The sequence below is a fragment of the Phymastichus coffea genome, unplaced genomic scaffold (genome assembly GCF_024137745.1).
Source record: "Phymastichus coffea isolate CEN01 unplaced genomic scaffold, Cenicafe_Pcof_1.1 PCOF00014, whole genome shotgun sequence".
NCBI lineage: Eukaryota > Metazoa > Arthropoda > Insecta > Hymenoptera > Eulophidae > Phymastichus > Phymastichus coffea.
In genome coordinates this window covers 1,400,564-1,417,265 of record NW_026706825.1, presented here as the reverse complement: position 1 = coordinate 1,417,265, position 16,702 = coordinate 1,400,564, and the positions used below count along the sequence as shown (strand labels likewise).

The 16,702-nt window shown below is 33.3% G+C and overlaps 1 protein-coding gene across 4 annotated transcripts in view; it reads right to left on the bottom strand.

Moving 5' to 3' along the window:
* LOC131674304 (receptor-type guanylate cyclase Gyc76C-like) overlaps positions 1-16,702 on the bottom strand; it is a 1,727,826-nt gene that overhangs the window by 1,063,078 nt on the left and 648,046 nt on the right. For 3 of the 4 annotated variants that reach the window (XM_058952904.1, XM_058952926.1, XM_058952912.1), the window contains exons 10-11: positions 5,390-5,461; positions 5,144-5,312 (exon numbers count right to left, since the gene is read on the bottom strand). In XM_058952904.1, coding sequence (XP_058808887.1) covers positions 5,144-5,312; positions 5,390-5,461 — 241 coding nt within the window. The remainder of the gene's footprint in view (positions 1-5,143; positions 5,313-5,389; positions 5,462-16,702) is intronic. The other variant, XM_058952919.1, reaches the window with a different exon arrangement.

The following is a 16,702-nucleotide window of genomic DNA, read 5'->3' as shown; positions in this document are numbered from 1 at the left end:
TTTTAACGTTCCATTCCACCCTCAAATCCAGCTTAAGGGTCTAGCCGGGTAACATAGTCGAATTTGCCCCCGGCCAATTTGGTATAGCTAGTTATATCATCTTATTGCGTATGAAAAATGGTACTGCTCCACCAATTTTCAGGCCCCTAGACCCATGCGCATGCGCAGAATCTCAATTTTTCGTATTTTCGGTTTTTTGATCATTACTCCTTCAATTTTTGTCTTAGAAAAAAATTTTTGTTTTTCAAATTGTAGGGTTTTTAAAGCCGTACAAAATGGTAAAACTCAAAAAAAATTTAGGCACGAAATTCAAATTTTTTCAGCGCTGTAAAAATTTTAAAATTGAATATCTCAAAACCGAAGACAGACGTATCTCTTGAAAAAATATATTGTATGTATTTGAACTCTAAAAGTATGTGTGAATTTTTTCAGATTTTTAAAATTGGTGGAAGGTGGTCAAAAAAAATTAAAAAACGCATTTTCGCTCATTTTTGCATATACCTCGGCTCTATTAATCTGTAATACTTCCAAATAAGCCATTTGATTTCACTTTTACTTACTTAACCTTTTTTCTGTACTATAGGTACGATATAAATTGTATGCAACAAGGTTGGTCAATATTCTGATACTCTGGTGGGCAAAAGTAGCCTTTACTTCAAACTGCTGGCAAAGGTAGTTTTCGCACAGAAATATTTGCAACAAGAAGTTATTTTTATTCAATCTTTATTAAAATAAGAGCTTGCGATGAATTATTGAAACAAATCAGGTACTTATTGATAATACTGTACACATCCAATGTACATGGTAATCAAAATTTTATCAATAGTAATCAATCAGTCTTCTTCGCTATCTTCTTCAATAACTGGCATTACATCCTCTCTTCCGTAAATTTTAGTGAGTTTTTCTGCAGGTCTTACAATTTTCGATAGATACCTGGCATGTGAAAGGTAATATATTATTGCAGCAACATGAGAGCAACATCCAATGGTTCTCAACCCATTAGCACACTCGCAGCAATACCTTTTTATACCACTATAACCAATAGTATTAGGTGTGTATGCTATGAAACAATTGTAAGTCTTCCTAGAAATGTGTCGAGATCGAACCTGGAGTTTTATTATTTCTTCCTTCGATTTGCTTGTTTGTTCAGTAGAATTCGCATCTGCTTTTTGTTTCAAATATTGTACATCAATTTTGTTATCATCTGTCATAATTTCAGCTAGATATGAAATTGCTTGTTGCATCTGATATGTGCCTGTGAAAAAAACAATCATATCCTGCTCAGTCATTTCAGGGAAGTCAGTGAGCTCATTTGACGTTAATTTTTTGAATATCGTTTTCTTTCGACTCCATCCTTCATTTTTCGCTTGCTCAGCTAGGCTATTTTCCTGCATATTTTGTGATAGAAACCGATCCATCACCAGGTCTGATGACGAGATTTTAGATACTATTCTCTTCCCAAATTCATTTACAAAAAAGCATGCTATTTTACAATAAGTTCCAACTCGAGGGAGTAATCGATTGTCTAATTGGTGATGTAATATCTTAAACTTTTGACCTATAATTCCATGAACAGCTTCAACAACAAAACGACAGACTGTGACCATTCGAGACCAATTTGCTTCTTGGCAAGTCAACCGTTTACGTTGACCTTTCAATGCAGGCATTAATACTCGATATTTTTTTTCTTCTAATTTACTCACGACGTCACGAAATCCTCTATCTAGAATAAAAACGTCGCCTTCTCGAAGCAAATTGCACAAGTCCTTATTTTCATTCAATAACCTATCCAAAATAGTTGCATCATTTTCATTTGCATAGTACGGCCCCGGGACATCAACAACAAACCCATCCGTTGCACATATCGTGAAAGGCTTACAAAGAGGAACCTTTTTCTGACCAGAATAAGATTTTTTTTGATATTCGTTATTGGAACTTTTTTGATGACGAATGTACGTACCATCACCAACCAGAAAGAGCGTATTAGCTTTTATACCATGCAATTTTTGAACTGTACTGGTAGTATGATCTCTTATCAGATCCTCTCTTTTGACTGCTCCTAATCCAAAACGAGTTGGTAGGACATCGCGTTCAAAGGAAGCAAAAATTGACGCTGAAAATTCATATACTTGCTGTGAACGGGAGAGACCAAGTAACGAACAAATAATTTTGTTAGAATTTCCAGTTCGCATTTTGAAAAGAAAGACAACTAGCACTTGAGTAACACTTCGGATCTCCGTATTTCGTAAAGAAGTCATCATTTCCCGTAGTTTGATTAAATTTTCCCAATTTAATCCAGTAAAAACTAAAAGTCGATCTTCTGGAAGACTGAAATCAGCAATTCTATCTGTAATTTCCTTGTCAGCATCTAAACTCAAATTGTCTAGCAGCTTTTCTAAATCTTTTGCTTTAATCAGGCTTGAATGAGATTGTATTTTCATATTTTTTATCTCATCTTCATATAATTTGCCATTTATCAAATGTTCTGGACAACAGCGATTGCCTTCAGGAATGAAAATACGATGTGATGAAAAAACTTGCTTACGGGCTTTGAAAGGAATGCTTATAATTTGAGATTCTTTTCCACAAAAACAGCAATATTTGTGTGAAGAAATAGGCCTTCTATATGATAGTTCAATACATTCTTCTTCTTCCTTAGTTTGTAGTTTAGGTTCGAAACTAGGATCATCTGCTGATGGTTGTGATGAAGAAATTGAATCTGTTGAACTAACAGATATTTGATTGTCCGTTTGTAACGGCTGATTTCTCAATGCATCTTTCTTTTTTTTGACTGTAAAAACGAAATTGCTGTAAAACATTTACTACACAAAATATCACCAACGGATGCTTTTCCATCAATAAATAACGTTATCTCATTAGCTAATTTATCAGTTTCTATTAATTTTGGTCCACTAATTTTCTTAATAGATAGCTCACATTTAATACATTTTTGTTTCGTTTTTTCAGTTGAACCAGACATTGTGAAGTCTGCAAAATATAAAAAATTTACAACATTTAGTACATGAGTTTAACATAAAAAATTTTTTCTATACTTTTAAGGTCATTCAACAGATAATATTATGTAAAACTAGTTTATAAATGTATTGGAACTTTATTTTATTTTATTTTAAATGGATCTCAAGGGCTAGAATTTAGAAAAAAATCTTCTGGAAATCTTATTACAATATTACGTTCAGTGATTACTGTATAGACTTTCTAATCATTTGTTTGTTAAAATACTATTCTAGTTTGAAATTGTGTATGTAGTTATGCATACACTATATAATAATTTACAGATATGTTTGTGAAAAACTTACCTTTAATGGATTTCCGTTTTGGCGATACGATTTTTAATGCAATCAACACTATTTTATCATTTTGGTAATGATCTAATAAGTATCTGTGTATTGAAATGTGAATTACTTCGTGTATTGAATAGATTTTGAAATTGTTTTCAAATTCAAAATACTATAGATAGTACGTAGAAATGTGTCCAGTGACTAGTGACTAGTGACTATAGTTCAAGAATTAGTTGAGGTTTGATATTTGCTTTAGAGAGACCTCTGGCGGTGTAAATTCGAAAATCATTGTACTCTTGTATTCTTGTTCATTGTATTCTTTTTCAGTGTCCACGTTTTTGTAATCTTTTTTTTTATTGTTTACTAAAACTGTAAATATCAAAACAATTAATTTCCACAAATAATACATACCATTTTGATCATTTTTTCTATTATCTAAAACTATCGGTTTTTTATTTTATAAGTTATGTTGAATCTATGCTGCTTATTTAGGACTAAAATATTGTAGAGTAATAATTAAACTATTACACTCCAATGAAAGCGACCATGTATTTACTTATCATTATTTTTATCATACGTTGAATTTTTTATTCCTATGTACATTGGATGTGTACAGTATTATCGATAAGTACCTGATTTGTTTCAATAATTCATCGTAAGCTCTTATTTTAATAAAGATTGAATAAAAATAACTTCTTATTGCAAATATTTCTGTACGAAAACTACCTTTGCTAGCAGTTTGAATTAAAGGCTACTTTTGCCCACCAGAGTATCAGAATATTGACCAACCTTGTTGCATACAATTTATATCGTACCTATAGTACAGAAAAAAGGTTAAGTAAGTGAAAGTGAAATCAAATGGCTTGTTTGGAAGTATTACAGATTAATAGAGCCGAGGTATATGCAAAAATGAGCGAAAATGCGTTTTTTAATTTTTTTGACCACCTTCCACCAATTTTAAAAATCTGAAAAAATTCACACATACTTTTAGAGTTAAAATACATACAATATATTTTTTCAAGAGATACGTCTGTCTTCGGTTTTGAGATATTCAATTTTAAAATTTTTACAGCGCTGAAAAAATTTGAATTTCGTGCCTAAATTCTTTTTGAGTTTTACCATTTTGTACGGCTTTAAAAACCCTACAATTTGAAAAACAAAAATTTTTTTCTAAGACAAAAATTGAAGGAGTAATGATCAAAAAACCGAAAATACGAAAAATTGAGATTCTGCGCATGCGCATGGGTCTAGGGGCCTGAAAATTGGTGGAGCAGTACCATTTTTCATACGCAATAAGATGATATAACTAACTATACCAAATTGGCCGGGGGCAAATTCGACTATGTTACCCGGCTAGACCCTTTACAAAAATTGAACAAAATTGTTTTGTTGATGGAGCTGAGGTTTTACTTGTTTATTTATTTACGACTAAAATAATAAATCAATTTGTATATTACTATGAATTAAAAAGAAAGAATACGCAAGCGACAGTTTCATCTTTGGCAGAGTGAATCTAAGCTATAAGATTAGGGGTTAATATAAAGTAATGACCCACGGTAATTGACTATGAACCCACCGAGCTCTTTCTACTAATAAAAAGCTTACTAATAAATACAATATTGCGCCAGAACATAAATTTGAATTCCTGTGAATAAAAAATTTTACGTTTGACGAAAGTCAAGTTAAAGTTATTAAACAAAAATTGTTTACCATAGAAGTAACGATTTACTTCTGCGGGTGGGGGCAGGGGGAGAAGGATAATACTTCACTACAATGAAAATTGATCAAAAAGATGATTTTTTAAAATTTAAATTAAAAGAGATTTTTGTTTTTGCTTTACATACTTCGGTAATACTGATGTTCGCCAATGCTGTCAGATTCTGCACAATGACGCATATCATGAAGACCAAAATCTGAGACTTGAAGTACCCAACGGGAAGTAACCACACAGTTCGATGATTTAAGATTGCCATGACAGATCAGTAAAGAGTTTTCATGAATATATGTCATCCCCTATAAATAAGCAAACGTGAAACTAATTGTAGTATCGAAAAAAATCAAAATTTAAACGATAACTTCGTAGTTAATACCTTGATAAGATCGTGAATGAGAGAAGCAACGAACATTTCATCCAGTTTGATGTCTTCATTCTCTATTATATCCTGATACATATATACAGACACACACACACACACATATATATATATATATATATATATATATATATATATATATATATATGTGTGTGTGTGTGTCTGTATACGTGCGTGTGTGTGTTCATATATTAGTTTCAGGTTAGTCGCTAAATCAAAATATTTTACAAATTGATTTTCATATACCAATTCTACTCTATCCATGTAGAACCTATGCAAATTTTCAATTTAACAGAAAGCATAAAATAGTTTTTATTAAAAAATAACTATACATGTAAATTTTTTACAGAAAACTCGATTGAAAAATAATTAGCTAAAAGAATTTTATATAAAATACTTCTCCAGGAATAAATATATATTTGAATGAATTATATTAAAAACTGATTAAACGTACGATGTCTAGATGAATTTTTTATATCAATTAATCACTTCTTCATTTTCTGTGCAAACATATAATATCAGAAATCATTTAATTTTTATGAAAATAAAATTATATTGTTCGTGTTCATTATAAAAGCATTATGATGAATTCAAAAAATTTCAAAATTTATCCAGAATCAACTCGTGGTGAATCGATATTTTTATAAAGTGAAGTCGGCCTTTTTGATAATGAAGGACTGATTATAAGAATTTACATATAACTGAATAATATTTTCACTGAACAGTCATTACCAACATATATATTGTTTTTAAAAATATATAGTTATTCAAAAACATATAATCTGATACCATTAGATTCTAAATAGGGTCCCACTTCATAGTAAAATAAAGCTAACTCAACTCAACTCATCTCGAAAAATTATTTAAGATGGAATTACTACAAATTTTCTATAATAATTAGATAATTCTATGGATATGGTTGAATCACAACTCGAGTCCTAACCATTGTTGCGATTTAAGTTATCAGCTTTTCAAATAGATTTGTAGTACGTTTTATATGCGTGCGTGTATGTGAATATTAAACGTATGTTGACTAAATGCAAAGTTTAAGTTCATATACATTAATATGGATAAACAAGCGGACAGCGATCAAGAAAATTTAGACAAGTAGAGGGCGGTCAGAAAAAATATAACTTTTTGAAAAAAGTTTATAAAATGTAATGCATGCTATGCAGAATAGAAAAGTTAAATGCATGTAAGTTTTAAAGCTTTCGGCTTGAATAAAAAAAATGCTTTTGGTTTCTCGCAAGACGACTATAATATAAAATATCCATAATGAGAATGAGGTTAATAATTTGAAATCCAAAAGGAGGTAATAAGCACATTTAAATAAGCTCTATTGAATGGTCCTACTCGTTTATTTTTTGCAATTTTTTAAACCACCCTTATGGCGATTTTTATACCCCAGAGGCGCCTCTCACCCTTCAATTTTCAATTTTCCGAATTTCCGATAACATTTTCTTGATCTCAATAAATATTCAAGGGGCTGTAAAGAAACTGTTTTTTTGAAATTCGCACTCTTACCCCGAGGAAATCGCTCCTATAAGGTTGATTCAAGAGTTTGGTACCATTGGATTCGTCTTAAAAAATTAAATATAATGGCACAATTAATTTTTCCTTATAATTAGATAAATAATCGCGATTCAATGTTAACCAATAAGCGGCTGATTACAGCTGACGGGCCGCCCGGCGGCGGTTCATGACGGAGTAGGCAAATTGACGCGCGCATACTAATCAATTTGTGATAGCGTTACTCAACTCGATTGCCACTGCGTACTACATTACTGACTGCATATTGTAGCAATTTTTTTATAATATACTCATTACAAATGACAACAATAAATTGATTTAACCTTTACATAACAAAAATTATGTTTAATTTTAATAAGAATTCATGGAAAAAAGCCGAGTGAAATAAATATGAATATAAGCGAACGAGTAAATACGAAATTAATAGAAACATTAATGAAATTCGAATTCGGTGTAAAAGACTAACAAATTACCAGCAACGATAACTTCACATTATTTATCCAACCTAAAATTGATAAAACGCGGTTAGTGTATTGCATTCACTGACATCGAAATGTTCTCCTTAGTGTTGTGGAAGTCGTTTGATCTGGCGGAATTTAGTGTTTTGGCGTCAAATAATGTAAGATGCAGCAGCGGGAAATACGAACCCAAATTCGGGCGGAAATGGTTCAATATATGTTTTGTGGCAACGAACGCTAAGTGAATACAAACATACTCGCGAACAATACGTAGTACACACGTAGTTGTAAGCTCGCATACAACCACGCACCTGCGTACACTCGTACGTGTGCGAACCATACACTTATTAAAATTAAAAAATTATATTATATTATTAAATTATATTAAAAAATTGAATCCTGTAATTGAGATTATTCCGGACGGCCAAGTATAGTTTTAATTGATTTTTGCTTGCTATAAGCTTACGATAATTGTTTTCAAAATCGAAATTGGTGCCGACGATGATGTGTGCCCGTACGTCTCGACTTTCATTCGAACATACTTGTAGTGTGATTCGATTTCAATTTTTCTCTCTTTGTCCCACGATTCATAGCCGATACAAATTCTGATAAAGCCTTCGCTCTCGAATTTTACGAACGTACGGTCAAGTGTCGCCGAGCCGACTCCCGAAAATTCCTTGAAAAAGAAAACAAATTCAAACAAAATGGTGTAAACGATTATGCAATAGATATTTAAGTTTACATTAGCTACGATTTCCTTATTGTCATTTCACGCTACTTTAAAATTTATTTATATTCATTTTTATATTTCCCTTTGCTTTTGATAATCAATAATTTTCGTCTCCGCGTCTTATTGAATTAGGTTTTTGCTTATAAAATGACAGGTTTTTAAATTAATAATTTAATTAAAAATATTGGTTTGTGGGATCCAAATTATATGAATTCATATTTTAAATAATTAGCATCAAAATTTACCAAGCTCCTGAACGCGCCTATAATGGTAAGGATGTTGTCCGTCGTCTTTTATGATCCGCTGTACCGTACTGTACGAGCATTTCATGCCAAAATTGTCCCGCATTTCATGGGCAACGTTGCACAACCTGTTAGTTGGGTCCCGGTGAAAAACTTCGACTACCGGATGGTGCAGGGCATCGCGTAGCTCTCTTGCACGTCCACCGTCAGGATTCCGCACGGTCGTGTTGCTTGTCTCGCGTAACCCTTGTCCCGTCGCCGTAATAATTTTAGGTGTGGGCATATTCTCTCTTATACGCTCAAAATGATGATGGTATTCCCGAGCTGCCTCTTCACGATTACCTTTCGTTCAACCAAGATATAATATCATATCGGTATACTCCGCGGCGGTATATTGTACGTGCATCGTGACCACGGATAGTAACACGTTCACGCGATAAATTAATAAACGACAACAAAAAAAGGTTTAAACGAATGAATAATTAGGATAGGACTGAACTGCATTTTTCTGTGAGTTCTAGTATGCATTATGCAATTATTTTTTTAAATAACATAGTTTTCTTAAATTTTAGTACATTAGTATTGCTATTAGTATTGATTATTATGATGTTACGTTAGATAAAAATAAAAAAAGTTAAAATAAATAACATAATTTATGTCAAAACTAACTAAGCTATGTTTTCCAAAGTAATCCTTACTAAAACGAACGTTTCACTTATCGTTATTCCTGTAATTGTGCTTATTAAAACACCCGTATCAAGAATAAAGTGACTTGTAATTTTAGTTAGTTATTTACAATTCACACCATAGAATTTATAAATACGCATGAATCGTATGCGTGAATAAAGTATAGTATGCTCTACTTGTACTATTGTCATATTGCTAACTAATATGATATTCGTTAGCAGTACTGTTCTTGTATTTTTTCGATGTTCCATGCGTGAGGACTCGATTTACGCACGCTCCAGAAAGCAAGCTCGTGCATTTAATTTAATTTCATTTATTAACTTGTGCCTTTTAGTTTATTATTTTGCATTATTTTATTCAAAAATAACACCAAATATTTTTAGAAATAAAAAATTTTTGAACCATTTATTGAAAGTATTTTTATAATCATTAGCAAATAACAAAAGATAAAATATATGGTATTTTTCCAAATTGTCTATGAATAGCGTAGTTTGTATTCCGTTATGTAGCATAATTTTTAAAAACGCTAGTATTGTCGACTCACTTAAATTCATCATCCTAAATCGTCACTTGATGTCGAATAAAATAATTCAAGTAAATTCAAGTCATTGTTGAATTACTGAAAATTGCAGTTAGACAGCAAAATTCATTACGCGCATAAATATAGTTGAGTATCGTTTTCAGTTGACTGCGGCGCGTGCATGTCAGCTCTCACGCCGCTCCGCGCTCGCCAAGCTGCATTCTACATTCTAAAGCCGGCCGCTGATTGGCTTTCTGTGAAGTTGATTATGTCAGTACCTAATTACTAAAAACTTTTTTTAATTTTTTTATCTTAAATAATTTTTCAAGACGAATCCAGTGATATAAGTTTCATCAAAAATTTCAGAATCACCGTATGTATAAATTGATATCTCTATGTTATATTGATTAATTCTAATTCTAGATGATCTTCTATTATCTGTAAAAAAAATAGTTCTGGAAAAAACTGTCACTTCCCGGAAAAAATGCCCGTACGCATGTCGGTTTTGATGAAAATAATTTTTCAACCGGTGATTCAGATAGAGTTTGATAATAGCTAAAAATTGCTTTGACTCAAATTTTTGTAAGATTATTTCCAGATTCGGCAAACTTTCAAAGTTGGCAAAAAATTTTCCAAATTTCCATTGTTGAATTATTGCTTGCAAAAAATTAAAAAACAACCGATGGCATCCATTATATTTTCCACAAAATTTTTTTTTTATGCAAAATTTAAACGATAATATTGTGCCCAAATATCAATATTTGTTCAATCCTGACATCTTAAAAATTGATCACTATTACAAGAACTTTGCCCCGTTATAATATGTTTGAAAAATACATTACTTTTTATAAAGAAATTTAAATAATATACATACACTATAATGAGTGCGATAGCTACTCGTTATATCTTTCTCCCATCTTACGTAACATTATATTTCTAATTGTAACATTATAAAATTGTACTGTGCTATTCCCGATAGCTGACGCGCAAGGTAAATAAGAGAGCTGGCGAGAGATAGAGAAAGAGAGAAGTGCGCGCAAAAAAGAGAGAACCATCGAGAGAAATGTAGTGAAGAGACACGTGCGCGCCGATTGATGCGAGGATTCTGTAGAACGAGACGCAAGACTTGCGTACGAGCACCGCTATTTTTCTTTCGGTAGCTGATGGTGTTTCGTTTTTCCGCGATGCAACCTATCGAGCGCGTTGGCATCTTGCTAAGAAGCTACCCGTGTGCCTGCAGCGAGATCGAGCGACGGCAAGGGCTGCGTTAATGTGAGTACAGGTCATGTAACTATCTCTCTCTTTGTCCTCGCTACAAAGCTCGCTATCCCTGCTTTCTCTGTCTCTCTCTCTCTCTCTCTCTCTCTTTGTCCTCGCTACAAGGCTCGCTATCCCTGCTCTCTCTCTCTCTCTACCTACCTCGCTGCCATCTACACTTGTTCTGCGTTTATTCTTGTATAAATTTCTTTATTTTTACTTGTCTGCCATTATTTATCTTACGTCCGCTAACCTCCTCTGCTTACGGAACGATACGACCTATCGTTAACCGTTATCGTTACACCTCTCGACCTTGGATAGGAGCTGGACTACCATGAAGAAGCTGAGCCGCCGTACTAGGCGCGCTTGCCTGCACCGAGCTGTCCGCCCTTCGCGTATTTCCCCTAAGACTAACCCTCAGTTTTTATACTAACGGGTCGAAATATCGAGTCCTAACATCGTTATAAAACTAATCAGCACCCGCAGAAAACTCCGCAAGTGGACGCATGCACGAGACAACTGTTTGAATTGCTTACGATATCAATTATATTATTCAAATTTCTTTATAACAAACAGTGTACTTTCAAATATATTATAACGGGGTACATTTTTTGTAATAATGAGCAATTTTTTAAAATGTTAGGATTGAACAAATATTGATATTTCGGCAAAATATTATCGTTGAAAGCTTGTATAAAAAAACACTTTAATATATTTTTGTTGGGAAATGTAATGCGAACAAAATATTGGGCCAACATATCTAAACCGATCAAATTTGACTCGTTGACTTATTGTTTTCATTTATTCGCAATATTTGCAATGCGCCATTCGCAATACTTCATCTGACAAACAGATGAAGCTCTTTACGTTAGTCAAAGGGTCTAGCCGGATAAGATAGTCAAAATGCCCTTTAAGCCCCCGGAAAAATGAATAGGCCATTATGTCTAGCATGTTCAGAAACCCTTTTTGCTAAATTTTTAGACCTCTATATCAACCTGAGGTAGTATGAAACCTCATTTTGTGTTTTGGGTTTTCTTAACGATATCTAGATCAATTTCGGAGCTAGAAAAAAATTTCTGTTTTAATTTTGTAAGAGTTTTTAAGTCTCGAAAGAATGCTTGAACTAAACAATTTTTGGTACCAAATTCAAATTTTTATAATCTAAAAATTTCAAAAGTTTTTTTTCGAAAATGAAGACATACTCCACTTTAAAAAAAAATATATTGTATAACTTTACTTTGAAAACATGCCTATATTTTGAAAAATTTCTTAAAATTCGTAGAAGACCTCTAAAAAGAATAAAAATCCAACCCTTAAAAACACGGTCTTTCGCTACTAGCACCGTACATTCAAATTATACAGTAAAATAAGTACTAACATTAGATTCTGCGTCAAAAACATACATCGAAAAAGAACCATTACATCATAAGAAGTGCAATTACCCGTGTAACACGTGTAAATCAACGGTTGGAAATTGAATTATCGATTTATATTTGTATCGAACGATGAAAGTACAACACAGCCTGACTTGAAAAATATATATTGGATAAAACAAGTCATTTCCGGACAAATTTGAGTCACTGAATTCGTATCCGGGCTCGAAAATGCTCCATTACATCAGGTTTTCATAATATTATAACCTAAAAGTGCAAAAAATACCGTTTTTTAACACGTTCGAGGTTATGTAGCATTGTTATTTTTCGACAAACATTAATTATATGTAAAGCATCTTATAGAATTAGTCTTCCTCTTTAAAATACCGTTGAGTTTGCTCAAATATCATTATTTTTTCCAGAGATATTCAATTTTAAAGATTTTATATATTAAGAATTTTACAAGCTTGCTAATACACAGCAGGCTGTGCTTAAATTTGACGACAATATTTTTATTACTTTTTATCGATGAAAATAAATTAAATACCAAAAGTCTGAGTTAATGGCTTTGTTTTGAAATAAATTCACTGAAAATCTTTCTCGGATTAAGCTTCGTTCACATTAAATACGAGAAATCAGCCTTACATTAACGAGCTTTCCAAATAGAGAATTAGCTTCACTTGCTAGTTTAATTTATAAAAGTAGTATTAAATATGTGTTTTCCTTTCCATGAGTCTTAAAATCCATTAAACTCTACTCAATCTAAATAAAATAAAGCAAAGTTTCCGCCAAACCACAAGCCTTCAAATCCACCAAATTTAGTTCTCTCCATATTCAGTCAACTCAAATATCGGCAAACATGATTTATCACAAGCCTTCAAATTTACCAAACCTGGCTCACTCAAACTCAATCGAGCATACCTTAAACCAAATCGCAAGTCTTCAAATCCATCAAATTCTGCTCACTTCAATGTATTTTCTTCCACATAGAATGCGATGCTACTATCCATTTTGCCAAATAACTTACTCACAAATTTCTAAAAGTGGATAACCACTAGGAAATCTAGTTTGTTAAATCTAGTGCTCTGTTTACGTGGACCTTACGCCTAAAAATAATAGAGCCAATAAGTCTTTCTCACTTGTAACATAATCAGGCAAGATAGTGGACACCTTCGATTAGTTTTCTTAAAATAATAAATTATTAAACAGTAGATCGCATCTGTAAAATCGATTAAAACAAAAACAATTTCACAAACTCTTAACTGCGGTTAAGGTATAGTGTTTAATAATTTATTATTTCAAGAAATTTAAAAGCAAAATTCAAACGTTGTTTTCAAGGTGTTCGCCATCTCGGCTGATGTTGTCACAAGTAAGAAAGCCTAATTGACGAAAGTCACTACGTAGAGAAGATTTTCCTACATCGACGATATACAGCTGATGATTGTAGATAGCATATGCATACATACACATGTACACACATGTAGTTTACGACAGTATGAGCTTGTGATTCGTGTTAATTTGTAAAATAAACTTTTAACGTGTTTGGCATTGATAATTGTTTGTGTATTTTCCATTATTTACAGACTGTGGGCTTTAAGAGGTGATTTGCATAAATTAAATTAATATCTTATTATTTCAATAATTTTAATATTATTGCTTGTTTGTACAGTGTAGAGCTTAGAGTTTGACCGATGTTTTTCCACTTAATAATTCACAGTAGTTAATAACATTTAAATATTAAATAATTTACTTAATATTTACAGTACCACCCTGTGACAAGAATTCATGATACACCATGCCCCTGTAATCGAAGAAAACTGTGAGCAAAACCTTCACGTTCGACCGAACTTGACAAGCTTTTTTCGGTCTTGGCTCATGCGGCAGCTTCCATTAGGATGATTGAACTTTGGTTTCCACATCATAACCATAAACCCATGATTCATCACCAGTTATGATCCTCTCAAGCACATTTGGGTCGTCACGTACCGAGTCCAACATCTGAGCAATGTTAACGCAATGCTGTTTTTGGTCGAAATTGAGTCGAAATCGACTCATCTCCAAATCATTGATTAAAATCGAATGACATGACCCAATCGATAGGTTTAGATCCTCAGAAACTTCTCTAAGAGTGATTTGACGATTGGCCAATACTGTTTTCTTAACTTTATTAATGTTTTCGTCTGTTGTTGACGTGCTCGGGCGTCCGGCACGCTCTTCGTCATTCACATCTTCTCATAAATTTTTTTCACCATATGCCACAGTTAATATTCGAAATGTGTCCGTGCTCTTTATTTTGTTTTTCACAAAAAATTTGATACAGATTCTTTGATCCATTTTTTTAAGGACGTTCTCTTGCCTATAATGGTGCTCATCGTATAGCATCATAGGTGACCAGCTTATTCCCCCGGGCTCCGTATAAATGAAATAAGCGCCGCTTCGTGCGCAGAAGTACCAGGAGCGTCTTCTGCGACGATTTGCTCGACTTGGCAACAACGCCGTGTTCTCCCCATATGTTTATAATTATTCCCTAATTAATCTAAGTTATTTTCAATATACACGAATGAATTACAGTAGATAATCTTTACGAATGTTATAAGAACGGAAATTACTTTTAACTTTTTGAAATGTTATCGTTGCAAATAGAGTCGTGTGGACTCGCGGAACAACCGTAATACGCCGCGCCGGCATGTATATCTATATATCTGATGCGGTGTTGCCAAGTCACCATGTTTTTACTTGCAGACCGATCGGGAAACGCACCTGGTTACAAACTTTGAGAACGTCTTGCATCGAAAATAGTACCGGTACCTATGTTTTTTATTATTGCATATGATTCGTTATAACCTCTAGAATAATATACTAGTTTTTCAAAAAAATCTAAAGAAAATTGCGTTATTAATCTCAGAAAATGTACCGTCATATAGAGTCAAGCCTATCTAACACGTGTTAAAGTATTGAACTTTGAACTTGAATATCTCCAAATTTAATACCGGTACCTATGTTTTTCTTTTTACCATTATGTAGATAATGATAAAAAGTACTGATATGTGAAGTTTGACGAAAATCTAAAGAAAATTGATTTTCAAGAGAACGTCCTTAAATAGGCAAAAATAGAAAACAAGCCAAAACACACCCAAGCAAAACAGCTGTCAAAAATTAACTAAACATTCAAAATGGCCGACTTTGTCAGCATAAGCAAGAGACATGTGTGCCAACATAACGCTACAAAAAATCAAAATTTTTTACGTAGCCCGCAGAAATTAAAAATTTGCGATACTTTTTGAACAGGCCTAGTACGATGGCCCAGGAACCCGCGCTATCGATGGACATTATGTTTCCATCATCGACAGTGTACTTCTACCGTTTTCGATCGGAGGTTCTTCTTATATGATAGACAGCTTCATGTTAAGCGAAGTCGAATCTCTGTTGAATGTAATCTAGGTGAAGACTTCATTCGTGCGTTCTCCTGCCTTGATCCAGAGACGAATACCTTACGAATAAAAGGGTGTGACCAACGTATTCTACTTACCCTCTCGTCATTAAGTGTTGATAGTCTGCTCATTTTATCTTCATTAGGTAATGAAGAAATTACTCCAGAGCAACGTAAAGAAATCGACCGACATATTGAAAAAGTCCCGAATTGAAGAACGGCCATATTGGGTGCACGTCATGGATTTCCCATGATATCGACGTTGAAGGTATCTGGCTAATCAAACAAAAGTATTATCCTGTTTCGCATGATATCAAGATGGAAATGCATGCGCAAGTATGCAAGATGCTAAAGGCGAAGATAATCGACGCTCGAAAAGCGAATAGTCGAGCCTAGTTGTTATAATTAAGAAACCAGACGGTTAGTACTGCTTATGCATGGATTATCGGAAGGTCAATGCGGTGTCCACAATAAGTACTTATCCGCTTCCTTTTATAGATGCAATCTTGCGAAAATTGCAGCACGCTAAGTATATTAGCGCTCTCGACTGCTCGAGAGCCTTCCATCAGATCACTCTTACAGAGCGATCGATGCCAATCATCGCTTTTATTGTCTCTGATCTTGAATTATTCAAGTTTGTGAGGATGCCTTATAAAGTAGCCGAAAGATCCGTGACCTTCCAGATTTCAGCTGACATGCTACTACCACCCGAGATGAAGCCTTACGCTCGCCTACATTGATAATTTGATCATAGCCACAGAGACCTATGCAGATCATTTTAAATGGCTTGGGCAAGCCACTTTCACCAATATAATTGTTCGAGAATTTATTTTGTATCTGAAGACTCAGCGAATAAAAGTTACATACTAGAAAATTTTTAAACTAATGCTGTAACAAATTACATCAGCAAATGTGCATAAAACCTAAAATGGAAAATCACTCTGTTTTCTCACAAATTATGGTTCAATTCAATCTATAATAGGTTTCGGTAAAAAATTTTGTGAAACATTTGTGAAGAATCCTTTATAAAAGACCATGAGTTCTCAAACAATGATTTTGCTCAAACTAATATACGCATAGAAC